The sequence below is a fragment of the Xyrauchen texanus genome, chromosome 33 (genome assembly GCF_025860055.1).
Source record: "Xyrauchen texanus isolate HMW12.3.18 chromosome 33, RBS_HiC_50CHRs, whole genome shotgun sequence".
NCBI classification, from domain to species: Eukaryota; Metazoa; Chordata; class Actinopteri; order Cypriniformes; family Catostomidae; genus Xyrauchen; species Xyrauchen texanus.
Window position 1 is genome coordinate 28,507,275 of NC_068308.1, and position 13,832 is coordinate 28,521,106.

General features: G+C 37.3%; 2 protein-coding genes across 13 annotated transcripts; one reads left to right on the forward strand and one right to left on the reverse strand.

Moving 5' to 3' along the window:
- Window positions 1-1,305: 1,305 nt before the first annotated feature.
- habp2 (hyaluronan binding protein 2) lies at window positions 1,306-8,078 on the forward strand. The gene is made up of 13 exons (XM_052103082.1): window positions 1,306-1,446; window positions 1,534-1,567; window positions 1,648-1,743; window positions 2,566-2,676; window positions 2,766-2,882; window positions 3,905-4,021; window positions 4,134-4,287; window positions 4,373-4,467; window positions 4,557-4,791; window positions 6,066-6,208; window positions 6,321-6,455; window positions 6,548-6,693; window positions 6,808-8,078. The coding sequence occupies exons 1-13, from the start codon at window positions 1,381-1,383 to the stop codon at window positions 6,967-6,969; spliced, it is 1,611 nt and encodes a 536-aa protein (XP_051959042.1). The 5' UTR covers window positions 1,306-1,380; the 3' UTR covers window positions 6,970-8,078.
- Window positions 8,079-8,220: 142 nt separating this feature from the next.
- Window positions 8,221-11,710, reverse strand: LOC127626941 (serine/arginine-rich splicing factor 2-like). Of its 12 annotated transcripts, none has more exons than XR_007968512.1 (5): window positions 11,210-11,710; window positions 10,354-10,649; window positions 9,630-9,736; window positions 8,974-9,059; window positions 8,221-8,501 (listed from the first exon to the last, which is right to left on the reverse strand). XR_007968512.1 is itself a non-coding variant. In XM_052103084.1 (3 exons), exons 1-2 carry the CDS (start codon window positions 11,563-11,565, stop codon window positions 10,361-10,363), a joined length of 645 nt encoding a protein of 214 aa, XP_051959044.1. In that variant the 5' UTR covers window positions 11,566-11,710; the 3' UTR covers window positions 8,221-9,736; window positions 10,358-10,360. The 12 variants fall into 12 exon arrangements, 4 of the variants coding, with proteins under 4 accessions (XP_051959044.1, XP_051959043.1, XP_051959046.1 ...); XR_007968509.1 differs by having other exon boundaries at window positions 9,597-9,736; XR_007968508.1 differs by having other exon boundaries at window positions 8,221-9,059; window positions 10,358-10,649.
- Between the last annotated feature and the right edge of the window lie 2,122 nt (window positions 11,711-13,832).

Below are 13,832 nucleotides of genomic sequence, written 5' to 3' on the forward strand. Positions count from 1 at the left end.
AAAGACAAAGGACAACTTGCTCTAACAAGGACAGAAAGAGATGTGGATGACACAGATGTGCAACTAAACAAGAGGAAAAGTACATCAGAGTCTCTAGTTTGAGAAATAGACACCTCACATGTCCTCAGCTGACAGCTTCATTGAATTCAACCCACTCAACACTAGTTTCATGTACAACAGTAAAGAGTAGAAATAGGGGTGCAGGCCTTATGGGAAGAATTGCAAAGAAAAAGCCACTTTTGAAACAGAAAAACAAAAAGAAGAGGTTAGAGTGGGCAAAGAAACACAGACATTGGACAACAGATATTGGAAAAGAGTGTTATGTATCTTTTACCCATTGAGCTTTTGTGGGATCAGCTAGACTGTAAGGTGCGTGAGAAGTGCCCGACAAGATATCCACATCTATGACAAGGAAGTGTGAGGTGAAATCTGGACAAACTGACAGCTAGAATACCAAGCATCTGCAAAGCTGTCATTGCTGCACATGGAGGATTTTTTGATGAGAACTTTTTGAAGTATTTTAAGAAGTTCTTTTTTTCAACTGTTTTTTTATTTTTTATTTTATTTAATAGTAGTTTTTCATGTTATTAAAGTGCTGATTATACATTGTGATCAGTTAAATGCCACTTTGGTGAATAAAATAACCAATTTATTTCCATAAGAGCAAAATCTGTACATTATTTCAAACTTTTTTTTTTCCACTGCAGTCAAGTGTTGTGTAGAACAATAGCAAACAAGTTTATATGTCAAGAGTAAACTTTGACGGAAAACCAGCCAGGACATTGACCTGATTATTGATTGATTATTAACTGACACTGACATTAAACTTTATCCTCAACATTAGTTTATATAGACGTATTTGGTATAGCATAGTAAGAAATGTGTTAATAGCAAGGATTCGTCTATTCACTGCTAATTAACAGGCCCATTTATTCAGTATTAAGGCTAATTTGTGTTTTCATCTATGAATAATAGTGCATTTATCTCAGCACCATTTAAAGGGATAGTAAACCAAAGATGAAAATTCTGTCATCATGCACTCACCATCATGCCATCCCAGATGTGTATGACTTTCATTCTTGAGTTGAACACAAACAAAGATTTTTAGAAAAATATCTAGTAATTCTAAGTAATTCGACATCAGTTAATTGTCACATAAACAAGAATACTGTATTAAAGTATGCCTGTTGTGTGCACATTTAATGTAGTTTAACCCAGCCAGAACAAAACAGGAAATCAATGTCTTAGGTAATGATTGCTAGATAGTGAGCAGAGATATGTAGGTCCAGGGGTTATCCAGGCTCAGGTCAACATAATAACTGCCTGCACTAGACCAGTGATTTTTGTGGTGGCTGATGTGCATTTGTTACTCATAGAATCATGTTTCCAATTATTATACTTCTATTAGGCATATCTGGCCTTACTTTGCCAGTTCAAGCAGTGCCGGTATGTAAACCTGAGAGAATGCATTGAAATAGACATAGGTTTAACTGGATGATTTTGCACTGGTGTTTGACTGAATTTCTTTTTTAGGGTCTGTTGGATGACATTTACTCTCTTGTTGATGGTGAGAGTTTTTACATGTTGTTTGGTGTTAATTTATGTGTTGTTTTCTTGATGGCTTGGTCATTTCTCTCTCTCTTACAGACATATATGACTACGCTTTTAATGAGACAGAACCATCTTCACCTGATATTATTGATGAAACCATTGATTGGATTTTTGACCTCTTTGATGAGCCAGGTAAGAAATACTGTTAGTAGATGATAATGTAAATGTAGTGAAGGGGGTTCATTTTGTTACCCTCCACCACACATGCATTATTGTCTACTTTTTGCCCCATATTACTTTTTCCTTAAATATTACTTAAACGTTCAGTAAATACTGATATTTAAATGAGTAATACAAAAAAACGCATATGACAACTATAGTATTCTCTATATAATATAGTTTACATTCTCTTAAGTGCCAACATTCATTGCATTGATATCCATTCCACTGCCATACAATTTAAGCAATTTCTCATCAAATACAATTAATATACTTTATATTCAAAATTGATAAAAAGTATATTCATTTGTGGATTTGAATCATTATTGATAGGTGACAAATCAAAACTGTATGTCCTCCACACAGTGTACCACGCTAAAACAATATTTAAAAACAATCATCAGGATGTAGTGACTAAGAAAAGCTTTTTATTGGTTAATTCAAACCATCTCTTCATTATTAACCATTTTATTGCCATCTTATTTGCATAATGTGCTTGCAAAGTGAAGGAAATAGGTTGGTTACTCATCACACAATAGAGGGTTAAAGCCATATTACACTAATACTCTTAACCTTAGATGTTTTAATTATCTTTTGCATTTAGATATAGCATTCTATAACATTTACACATAGTAAGAGGACATTAAGCTATATATAGAGAGTTATTTGTGTCCTCCATGATTCACTGATTACATTTCAGTAGCTTTTTTGGTTGTTTTATACTGTTCATACTGATTAACTGAATACACAAATTAATTTGATGTTCAACAAACGTTCATCTTCCCAATTCTGTAGTCACGTGTGATCCAAATCCCTGTCAGAACAATGGAGTGTGTGAAGTCAAACCGAATGGTGGCTACAAATGCATCTGTCCAGAGCCTTACATTGGCAAAAAGTGTCAGGATGGTGAGATCACCAAACAATGTTCAAAAACACAAAGCAGGTTAAAAAGTAAGTGTGAATCTTTCACAGCTCTTTATGTTTGCATCTTCCAGAGAGGAACTTGTGTAAAAATGTGAAGTGTGGTAATGGTGTATGTGTCAAAACTCAAGAAGCCCCGTTCTACAAATGCCATTGCCAGGCCCCCTACATGGCTCCTCAATGCAGGAAAGGTGAGTACCCCTGTATCTGGTGTCTTGAGAGACAACTTCATTACTCTTAAAGTGTTTCTTTCATCCAACACCAAATATGTTAATTAATTACATTTTAAAATTAAATTAACTACATTTGTTCGAAATTGTGGATATATGTTTTTAAATGAAGCCATGTCCACCCTAATACATTTTTGGTCGAGAATACATACATTTTGCTACGTTTATGCCTCTCATCAACACTAACGACATTTTCCTCTTATGAAAACAAAGTATTATGAAAACACTTTCCATAAGTTGCATACTTTGCAAAATTATGACATTAGGAAACTGAAAACAGAGTTCTCAAACAAAATTTTTTTCAATGTGGTCTCCATACCGCATTCTTTGAAAAATTATGCCATTAAGAAACTTAAAATGGAGTGTTCAAAAGAAAAGGGATTAGGATACATCCACACAAATTTGTTTAAGTTCAACACCTCAGTATGCGGTTAAGAAGAGCATTTCAAAACGCTCCATTATCGGTGGAAGAAACCGTCGTTCTAATGTGGACGAGAGGTTTAAGTGTAACAAAATCAACGCATTTTCAAACAAAAACATATTAGTGTGGATGTGGTCTACTAATCCATTTTTGTTTAAAAATGCATCGATTTTTCTATGTTTACGCCTCTAATCCACACTGGAATGGCATTTTCCGCATACTTTGGAAAACGATGATGTATACTTTGACCGCAACCCTTACAGAAATCGAGAGTTCTGGCAAACCAGCCACAAACACATTTGCATGTGAAAATATTTAGTGTCAAATTTGCCATGAACTCTCAATTTTTGTAAGGGGAATGATGACGTACTGAAAATATTTTGTCCAAACCTCATACTTTGGAAAACTATGTCTTTAGGAAACAAAAAATTGAGTTTTCAAACAAAAACGGAATAGTATGGACTAAGACTGTACTGAAATTAAACCTAATGCTGAAATGTTTTTTTCTCCTCCTTAAAATGAATATTTATTCTGTCTTGTGTACTTATGTTTGCAAAATTAGCCTCTGCTTGTAACCCAAGTCCATGCCTAAATGGAGGAACATGTGTTAAAGGCCGAACAAGAGCCAGCTTTAAGTGTGAATGTCCACAAAACTACACTGGGAGGTTCTGCCAAGTTGGTAATACACTGTGCTGCTTAAAATATTTTCTCCATGTTTCAGATTCTGCAGAAAGTGTACATTAAACTACCCTGTAAACTGTGGTTGTAATGCCTGCGAATGTCATCATTAGGTCCAAATGATTGCTATGAGGGGAATGGTGAATCATACAGAGGTTTTGTCAGTGAGTCAGTGGAAGAACTGGAATGTCTACCCTGGAACTACTATCGTATATCCTATAAGGATTATGAGAGTAATGATGGCATCGGACACCACAGTTACTGCAGGTAAGAATTCATTGTAAATGTAAGAAAATCTCACAATGATTTGTGATATCTCATGTTCTCTTGAGTAATATTTTTGTCACTTGAGAAATCCGGATGGAGATCGGGAACCCTGGTGCATTATCAAACAGAAGGGCAAGGTCCTGTGGGACTACTGTAATGTCAAGCCCTGCGTTAAACCAGGTATATATATATATATATAGATATATATTCTTTGTGCTATTTAAACGTATTAAACTGCGAATTTCATGAAACTGAATTAAATTTCACAGATCCAGTTAAACCCTCCATGGCCCCTGCAAAGCTGGAATTTTCCGAATGTGGAAAAACTGGTCAGGCTAGTATGATAGCTCCAAGGATATTTGGTGGGAGGAAGTCCTTGCCTGGAGCCCATCCCTGGCAGGCCTCGCTTCAGGTACGCCCCGAGGGCTCTAATGGACAATACATCCACAACTGTGGAGGAACCCTTATTGACTCTTGCTGGGTCCTAACTGCAGCTCACTGTATGTAAGTATTACTTCTGGGGAGGCACTGCTGTTGCATTGGGACTATACAAAGTTGGCATATCCAAAGATCGCCCACATCCTGTTCTGATGCATATGGTGCAGAAAAAAGACAAACCCTGTCTGAAATTGACAGTTCTAATCTGATTGGCTGGATTTACACAAATTCTGTGAGTAAGGGCAGTATTTTTTTTATCAGCCTGCCTAGAAAGTTGTTTAGAAATAAACAAAATATTTAAGTCAAACAGTCATTGAAAACACAAAAGAGCATAAAATAACAGCAATGATCAGATTTATGTAACTAACTAAATACAAATGGTAAATAATTAAATTGAAGTATGTCATTTCTGATCCACTAGTGCCACCGAACGGAACTGCAAAAATAAACAATGTTTTCTAAACAGTTTTCTGAATATGCCCATCACCTGCAGTTGTTCAAACAGTCAAATAGCATTGTTGGGGCGGGTCGCTTAAAACAAATACAGGAATTTTTATAGTGCCACAGAGACAGTGTTTACAGTTTTTGAGAAAATTAACCTATGAATGTCTTATTTATAGTTGTCTCTGCATAATAAGCTGGGATAGAAATTATTTTAACACTGAAAAAAGTTACATCAGCATTAAAGGAAAATGAAACCTGCTGAACACAAGCAAATCTTTTTAGAAGAGAATCTCAGCTCTGTAGGTCAATACAATGCAACTGATTGGTGATCATGCCTTTGAAGTTCCCAAAAGGAGATAAAGTCAGAATAAAGTAATCCATAATACTCCAGGAATTAAAACAATGTCTTCTGAAGAGATCCAGTCTGATTTGGGTCAGAATAGACCAAAATGTAACTCCTTTTCACTGTACATCTTGACAACAGTCTCTAGGCACGATCACGATTTCAAGCTCAATTACAGCTCCTAGTGCTTGACTCATGTGCAGAGCGCTAAATGGCACCACAGTAAGTGTAATCGAACCTGAAATCATGATCGTCTACAGACATTTGTCAATATGTAGTGAAAAGTACTTTTGGTCTGTTCTCATCCTAAACCAACTGGATTGCTTCAGAAGACATTAAACCACTGATTTTTTTTTATCTCCTTTTTGGAGCTTGATCACCATTCACATGCATTGTATGGTCCTACAAAGCAGAGATATTCTTCTAAAAATCATTGTTTGTGTTCAGCAGAAGAAAGTCATACACATCTGGGATGGCATGCGGGTGAGTAAATGAGATCATTTTAATTTTTATGTAACTATTAAACTATCTTTGTGTGGCTTGATCATGGCAGTGAAAAACATGAGGAGATCAGGGTGGAGCTGGGAGGTGTTAACCTTGAGAGAGATAACCCTGCAAAGCAGTTTCTGGAGGTGGAGAAAGCCATTGTTCACGAGAACTACACAGAGACAGCTGAAGCCTTGTATAATGACATAGGTCAGTGATTCTATTTAGGCTCTACAGTTCTATAATTATCTAGGTAACTGTTATAGTATTTCATCTATGACTTTCTCCTTAAGTTCACACAATGCTTTCTTATCCATGCCAGCTCTGTTGAAACTGAAGGCAATAAATGCACGGTGCGCCAATGAGACCAGGTCTGTTAAGGCAGCATGTCTCCCCACCGATCCATTCCCTGATGAAACACTCTGCACTATATCAGGATATGGGCTCACCGAGAAAGGTGGGCTTCTGTGTTCAGTATTTCAATGTGCACATGCACCTTAACACCATCTGGGCCCATTACTAGCTGAACTCTATTGGTCTTTCTTGTAGACGATTCAGTCTCTCCTCAGCTATTGGATGCAAAGGTTCTCCTGATCTCTCAGAGACGCTGTATGTCTCGGAATATCTATGGAAACAGATTGGATGATACCATGATGTGTGCTGGGCATATGCAGGGAAAGACTGACTCTTGTCAGGTGTGTGTGCGGAGTAGAATGATTGTTTCCATATAAACATCACCCTATCACACGTTTGCTACTTTGTCACAAAAACGTATTGTAGTGTAAAACCAATTCTTTGACTATCTGTAGGGCGATTCTGGTGGACCACTGGTTTGCCAGAAAGACGAAATTAATTACGTCTACGGTGTGGTGAGTTGGGGTGACAGCTGCGGAAAGAAGAACAAACCAGGAATATATGCTCGCGTCAACAAATTCATTGATTGGATCAATGAAAAGATGCGTTCAGCGTAGGTTTCTGCCTTTAAAATGCTTTAAAGGGATAGTTCACCAAAAAATTCAAATTCATTCCATCTCAGATGTGTATGACTTATTTTCTTCTGCTGAACACAAATGAAGATTTTAAGAATATCTCATCCCTGTAGGTCCATACAATGTACTTGAATGGTGGCAGGAACCATGAAGGTACAAAAAGCATATTACGGCAATATAAAAGAAAAACAAAATGGCAGTGGTTAAATCTGAATCTTCAGGAGCAATTTAATGGGTGAGAAACAGATCAATGGCCATTTTTTTTTACTAAAAATTCTCCCTGCCCAGTAGGTGGCAACATGCACAAATACTAAGAATCGTAAAAAATAAATGAAAAAATGTGATATTGGAAATTAATAGTGTATTTATGCTGCCTTTACAAGCTTTTTGGACCTTCAAAGTTCTGGCCATAATTCACTTGCATTGTATGGACCTACATAGTGGAGATATTCTAAAAATATTAGTGTTTAACATTAGCAAAAGACTCACATCTGGGATGGCATGAGGGCGAGTAAATAAGAATTTCCATTTTGGGGTGAACTCTCTAAGCTTCAATGCCAGTACCTATAGCTGAAAGATAAGACTTCACCTGATTATAATAATTTACAAATATACAGTAGACATTATACAGTACATGGTATGCAGTTTCCGGTTATATGCAGAATGGGCAGCCAGTTCCAAGTAACCCTTCAATTTTGGGGAGCTACATTACAGGGCTGAGAAGCACATGCTTCTGCTTTGCAAATTACTACAGAAGAATGAACATTGAATCATTTACAAAGGTTTAAATTTTACTATGTATTGTTTCAACTGTTTTAGCATTCTGAACCCAAAGGAACAAGAAACATTACTAGCCATGTAGTAATTTTCTGATTTGTGCAAGTCACCACCTTAACACTGGTACTCATTTTGTTTATACATTTGTATAAGTCATGTAATGGGTTGTAAAGTCTTAACTCATTGAAGGCAAATCCTTCTAATGCCTTATGAAAGTTTTTGGCAATTTGCCATATGAAATTTCATTGGAATTTTGTAGGGGACAGATGTATTCTGGATTAAAATATTGTAACGCGTTTAGTTTGAACCAATCAATGATGTAAATAGTATCACTACACTGTGGGGATTTCATTTTTATCCAACAGAGGCACCAGCAAACAACTGAAGAATTAGTATACACTAAATGTTCAGAGAAGGAAAACCTTTATTAGAATTCATATGAAATTACAACTAATTGTGTATTTCACAGACAATAACGCCTACCAAAATGATATCTTTATCTACTTCCCAAGATATAAAATGGGCTCAGAAATTGGCATTATAGTGGGCATCCACAGAAGGACTTGCACAGGATCTTTCTGCGTAAAGAACAAACATGCTGCAGCCAATCTTATTATCTCAAATTAAGACATTACATAGGAGCAATCAGGAGAATACTGGAAACAGCCAAGCACTCTGCACTGCAACACGCCACCTTAACAGCTAACCAGCAAAACACAACTGCTACGCAACTGCGCCTAGTGCATAAGAAATACACAAGAAAGAATATTAGAATCATGTTGCTGTAATATTTTTTAATTTTAACCATAAACACCTGCTTGGTTAGCAACGGTTCATAATGACATTTTTACAAAAGCATGATTTTGTATTTTGAAGGCCATGACCCAGCCAGTCGCATCTAATAAGGTCAAAGAAATTATATGCACAACATCCAACATTTTCCATTAATGATGTTTATTAAGAGGAAGAAATTTTTTTTTTTTTTATAAATTGTGATTAAGATGAACTTACTTTATAGTCTGGGAGTTTCAATAACATGCGGTAATAAACAAATGGAAACACTACCAAAAATGAAGAGAAATTTCACCTTGTAGCTCCAATTAAGCATAAAGATTTTAATATCACGTGGAATTCAAAGTGTGATACAAAGCAATTTTGGGCAACAGAAAATAAACAATCATTTAAAAATTTTGACCAAGTTACAATAACCTTTGGTCTGATATATGGATAATTTGGGTATCCTTAGACGGACATCTCCATTCGATGCGATCCTTTAAGTTCCGAACACTTGACATCTAGAAAAAAGAAAAAAAAAAAAGCAGTTAGTTTCAAAGAGCTTTAGAGCAGAGAATCCTAAACAAGCGAAACTATACAAGCCACATTTTGCTTGCATGTTTCCATAAAACAAGGCATTGGCTCTATGTATGCCATACTCGGATCGTGGTCATTGGTTAGGTAATTTATAAAAAAAAAAAAAACATTTAAAATCAACGTGAATTTGCTTTATTTATGGTATTGCGTTAACTCATGTACCCCCCATTTTGTTCTTCAAGAAACCGAAAGGAAAAAAGCCAAACCTGGGGGTGGAATACATACTTCTCAAAGCCACTTTAAGTGTCAGCAAGCTAAGGTATAACCCATTTACTGCCAGTTAGAGCAGTATTTGGCCTTTATGTAATTTAATAACTTACATTTAGGCCTATAAAAGCACACCAAGCTGCTTAAACTAGCTCAGAGAACACACCCCATATCCACTCTCGCTTTTGCCTATGCCACGACAGACATGAGCTTGTGACAAGGAAAGGTCTCAGTCCATTGTCCTTCAGACGTACCTCAACACCACCTCAACACTCAATGAGACCGACCTGCTCCATAGCAACCGCCAATCAGCAGCAGGCAGCCAATGGTCGGATCACACACTAACTGCTCTCAAACTGCCCCAAACTCCTCTTTTGCAAACAGGAATCAGCAGCTTGGAGGAAAGAATTCCACATTTAGATCCATTGATCCATTGATTTAAAAACAAATCAAATACTTACGCTGCTGTACCCAATAATGGCTCTAAAGTAGATATCCATTGTAAGGTTTAGAATATGTATTAAAAAATACTATAAAATCATGCAGTTCTGAGATCAGCTGAGTAGAGTGGAGAGTTTAGACAGGATGCTGTGAAAAACTGTCAAACTAAACCATCTCATACCCCAGTTTTAAGACGTATTAAGTAGTATGTTACCATCAACTGTAAAACCTGACACCTGCATTAAGGGAATGCATTTACAGCCAGTTGACCAACATTAAAATGAACTTTAGACTTGCAAATCAATATCTGGAGGGACTTGATGAGAAAGGAAAGTGTAGTGAAACAGAAGAAAATGCATTTGCGTTCTTTATTTTAAAGCATTTTAATTTAGGTTATCTATGCATGGGTTTACTCTGCTCAAACAAAGCAAAGTCAATTAAGCTGATTATTGACGATATAAAAGAGAATCCCAGAGGAATCTAAAAGATGCATTGGTCATTATATTTCTAAGAAAACACAAATTTCCCCAAACTGTATGAAATCTAGGATATACGGTCCCTTTGGCTTACCTACATTTCACGATTCAGCAACAGCTCCATCACCTGCTGGAGATTTGGGTATGCTTCTTGATCTAGATCTCGATTTGGATCCTTTGTTTGATCTGGGAGTGTGACTCCTGGAGCGAGACTTGGATTTGGACCTTGAGCGGGACCGGGAAGGCGATTTGGTCTTGCTCCTGTGGGGTGTATGGGATTTGGAGCGAGACCGGGAGTCGGACCTGGATCTAGACCGGCTGTAGCGGGATCTGCTGCGGGATCGACTCCTGCTTCTGGATCTGCTGTGCCTCCTGCGACGAGGACTACGGCTAGAAACAGTCAATAGATATGAAGATGTAACATTTATTAAGTATTACAAACACTCAAAACATTACAAATGTTTAACAGATCAGTAGATTACATACTTTCAAATATGTTTAGTTTGTTTGGTGCTTATTGCCATATCGACTACAATGGCCATTTCATGGCAAATACGGGTGGCAATCAAACAATTCTTACATGCGACACACCTTGCAAAAACAAATACATAAAACATATGTAATACATATTACCTTTGCAACTGCCCACGAACCCCGACAAAAAAAATACAATGTTTGTTTGGCTTCGCTATTAATTGCCCAGAAATGTGATGCCATTATACCAAATTAAAGTGGATGGAATAAATGCTAAACTATTCAAATAAACAAGGAAAATAAGTTGCATTCGTCATGAAAGTGCACACGTTAACCTAAACTTAACTGCAGCACGTGTTGTCTCAAGCACAGCGAGGCCTAAGGGCCTCAAACTGAAAACGCTCACTAATATTAATATTAGCCCAAAGAGGCTAAATTGTATTTTTAAAAACAGGAGACATGTACGAGGGCCTTACCTGCGGCTTCTTCGCCCGTATCCCCCAGATCTTCTCGGCGGGGCTCCGCGGCGACTGTAGTGCGAGTCTGGCGGGCGCCCGTATCGCGCCATTTGCACGCGCAACTCGCGCCCGTCCAGAAGTGCACCGTCCATGGCGTCCATCGCGTCTTCCGCATCCCGTTTATCGTGAAAACGGACGAAGGCAAACCCACGACTCTCCTTCGTGTACCGGTCTCTCGGGATGTAGACGTCTCCGACTCGGCCGTACTTCTCGAAAACACGCCGCAGCGTTTCGGGAGACGTTCGGTACGTCAGATTGTCGACTTTTAAAGATGTCATGCCCTCTACGTCGGGCGGAGGCCTGCCGTAACTCATCCTGAATCACGAACCCTACTGCTGCACACTACGAATAAGAATAAATCAGTTAGTATTGAGAATTACGGGAAAAATATCGAACCATTCGAGAGAGTCCTAAGCAGCACGTTGTGTGAACAACACTCTAAGATGGCGGTAAGAGGATTTCCGGGGTTGGTGGAGCTCGTTTTTATTTCCTTCGAAAGGGGAGGAAGCATAGACATATGTCTATGGGAGGAAGTATCGCCACCTAGTGACATTTGAGTGACACTACAAGCTACTCGTCTAGGAATGTGAGATTTGACAAGAGTGGGAATACAATTAAACAAAAAATATAACTTTATTACGTTTATCGACGGGCTCAACTACGTTGTTTTTGCAATCTCGATATTTTCTTTATCTAAAGTTTGTGCGAGGTAGGGTCTGTCTTCTCCTGCAAGTCACGCCCACTACAAGTTTCGCCCTCTTCAAATGACTAGTGAAATGTTGTGTATATTTGAAGATCCGTATAACCCTACACCTATAAAACCATGGTTCCATACGCCTAAACCTAACCAGAAAGATTAAAATTTGATAAAATTATTAAATATACCAGAAACGTGATGAAAAGGAGAAGAAGGTGCTAAGCTAAAAGGCTAACCGGCTAGCCTGGAAGCTAACTGGAGAAAACAAAATGGAGAAATGTTGAATTTATTTTTTGTTAAAGTGCCAATGAGACTATACGTCATTTATTTCGGGAGTTTCCTAAAGTGAAAGTCTTATGGAGAGAGGTGAAATATTACTTCCAAAAATTGTTGAATTTTTGATGATAATGTTAAAGTGGATCTCAATTGACAATGATGCAAATGTAGTATTTATATGTGATGCATTTATTATAATGGCTAGTTTTTATATACATAAAGTTAAAGGTGCACTCAGTAGCTTTTGTCATTGTAGGCCCTATCATCTTGGCCTTACGCAGACACCTAACAGCTTGGATGCAGCATCATTTAAAATCCTACGTTTTCAGTTTCAACTGCCATGATCACAGTCAACCATGATGATTACTTTAATCAGTGAATGAAAGTGTCAAGTAGCAGGACGATTACTGTGATTAAGTGTTTTCAGCTGGTCACGTGATTAAAAAATGTCAGCCTCCATGTGCGGACCCTCTCCATGTGGTATTTGTACATGTTGTTCTATAAACTCTCGTTTGTACCATTTGAATTAGGTTAAATAAATAAAATTTGTAACGTATCATTTAAAAGTTATTCTTTGTCATATTTATTGTGATTGCGTTGGATTTTAAATGTTCTTCCAGTCAATAGAATCGCTCTATGATCCAAAGGGCCGTTGCTTGGAGTGGGCGTGTCATGTAGTGGGCATTCCTTGTTGTCTTGCTGGAAACAGACAGATACACTTGTTTTAATGGAGTTTTCTTAAAGATAATACGAACGCACGCACGCACGCGCGCGCACACACACACACACACACACACACACACACAATATTCATCACTGCATCCGTTGATCTAATTTTGTTATCTGATTTAATTTATTCTCATTCACATTGTGAAATTATTTTATTCAATGACAACAGAGAATCTTCAGTGTTTGTATAGACTGACAGAATCAGAATTAGCTTTATTGCCAAGTATGCTTATATATACAAGGAATTTGACTAGGTGACAGAACTTTCAGTGCACAAACAATACAACAATACTGAAATAATAAAATATAGTATAAAGAACAAAAATAAAGTGAATAGAATATAAAGTGTATATAGAAATACACAAGACAATAAGTGCATATACAAATATATTCTGTAATATACAGATAGTGCAAGGGAATGTGCAGAAGAGGACATTAATAAATATAATTGACTAAGCTTGTTATTGAACATAATTATTGCTCAATGGACAGTTTAAACTGTTCATGAGATGGATGGCCTTAGGGAAAAAGCTGTTCCTGTGCCTGGCTGTTCTGGTGCTCAGTACAAAGTAAAGGAATTTGCCATACTACTTTCAGATGAGATGGGACATTTATCTATCTCTATCTATCTATCTATCTCTCTCTCTCTCTCTCTCTCTCTCTCTCTCTCTCTCTCTCTCTCTCTCTATATACATACATATATATGTCCCATCTCATCTGCTATGTGCTATGCAAGTGCTATGCACACTTGATCATTAATAAGGGGATTTCTTTTTTTTTTTAAATATCTAACGATGATTTAGACAGACCTCAGTGATGGAAGGGCTACTAATGTAACATCAATTACCTTATTATGCCCTTACTGCACTGCAGTAAATC

Excerpts from the sequence above, each read along its gene's own strand:
- LOC127626941 (XM_052103084.1), bottom strand. The coding sequence starts at position 11,565 with ATGAGTTACGGCAGGCCTCCGCCCGACGTAGAGGGCATGACATCTTTA. Across the intron at positions 10,650-11,209 it reads TACGGGCGAAGAAGCCGCAG|CCGTAGTCCTCGTCGCAGGA; the intron begins GTAAGGCCCTCG and ends GACTGTTTCTAG.
- habp2 (XM_052103082.1), top strand. The coding sequence starts at position 1,381 with ATGTTTCCAATTATTATACTTCTATTAGGCATATCTGGCCTTACTTTG. Across the intron at positions 4,792-6,065 it reads CTAACTGCAGCTCACTGTAT|TGAAAAACATGAGGAGATCA; the intron begins GTAAGTATTACT and ends TGATCATGGCAG. Across the intron at positions 6,209-6,320 it reads AGCCTTGTATAATGACATAG|CTCTGTTGAAACTGAAGGCA; the intron begins GTCAGTGATTCT and ends TATCCATGCCAG.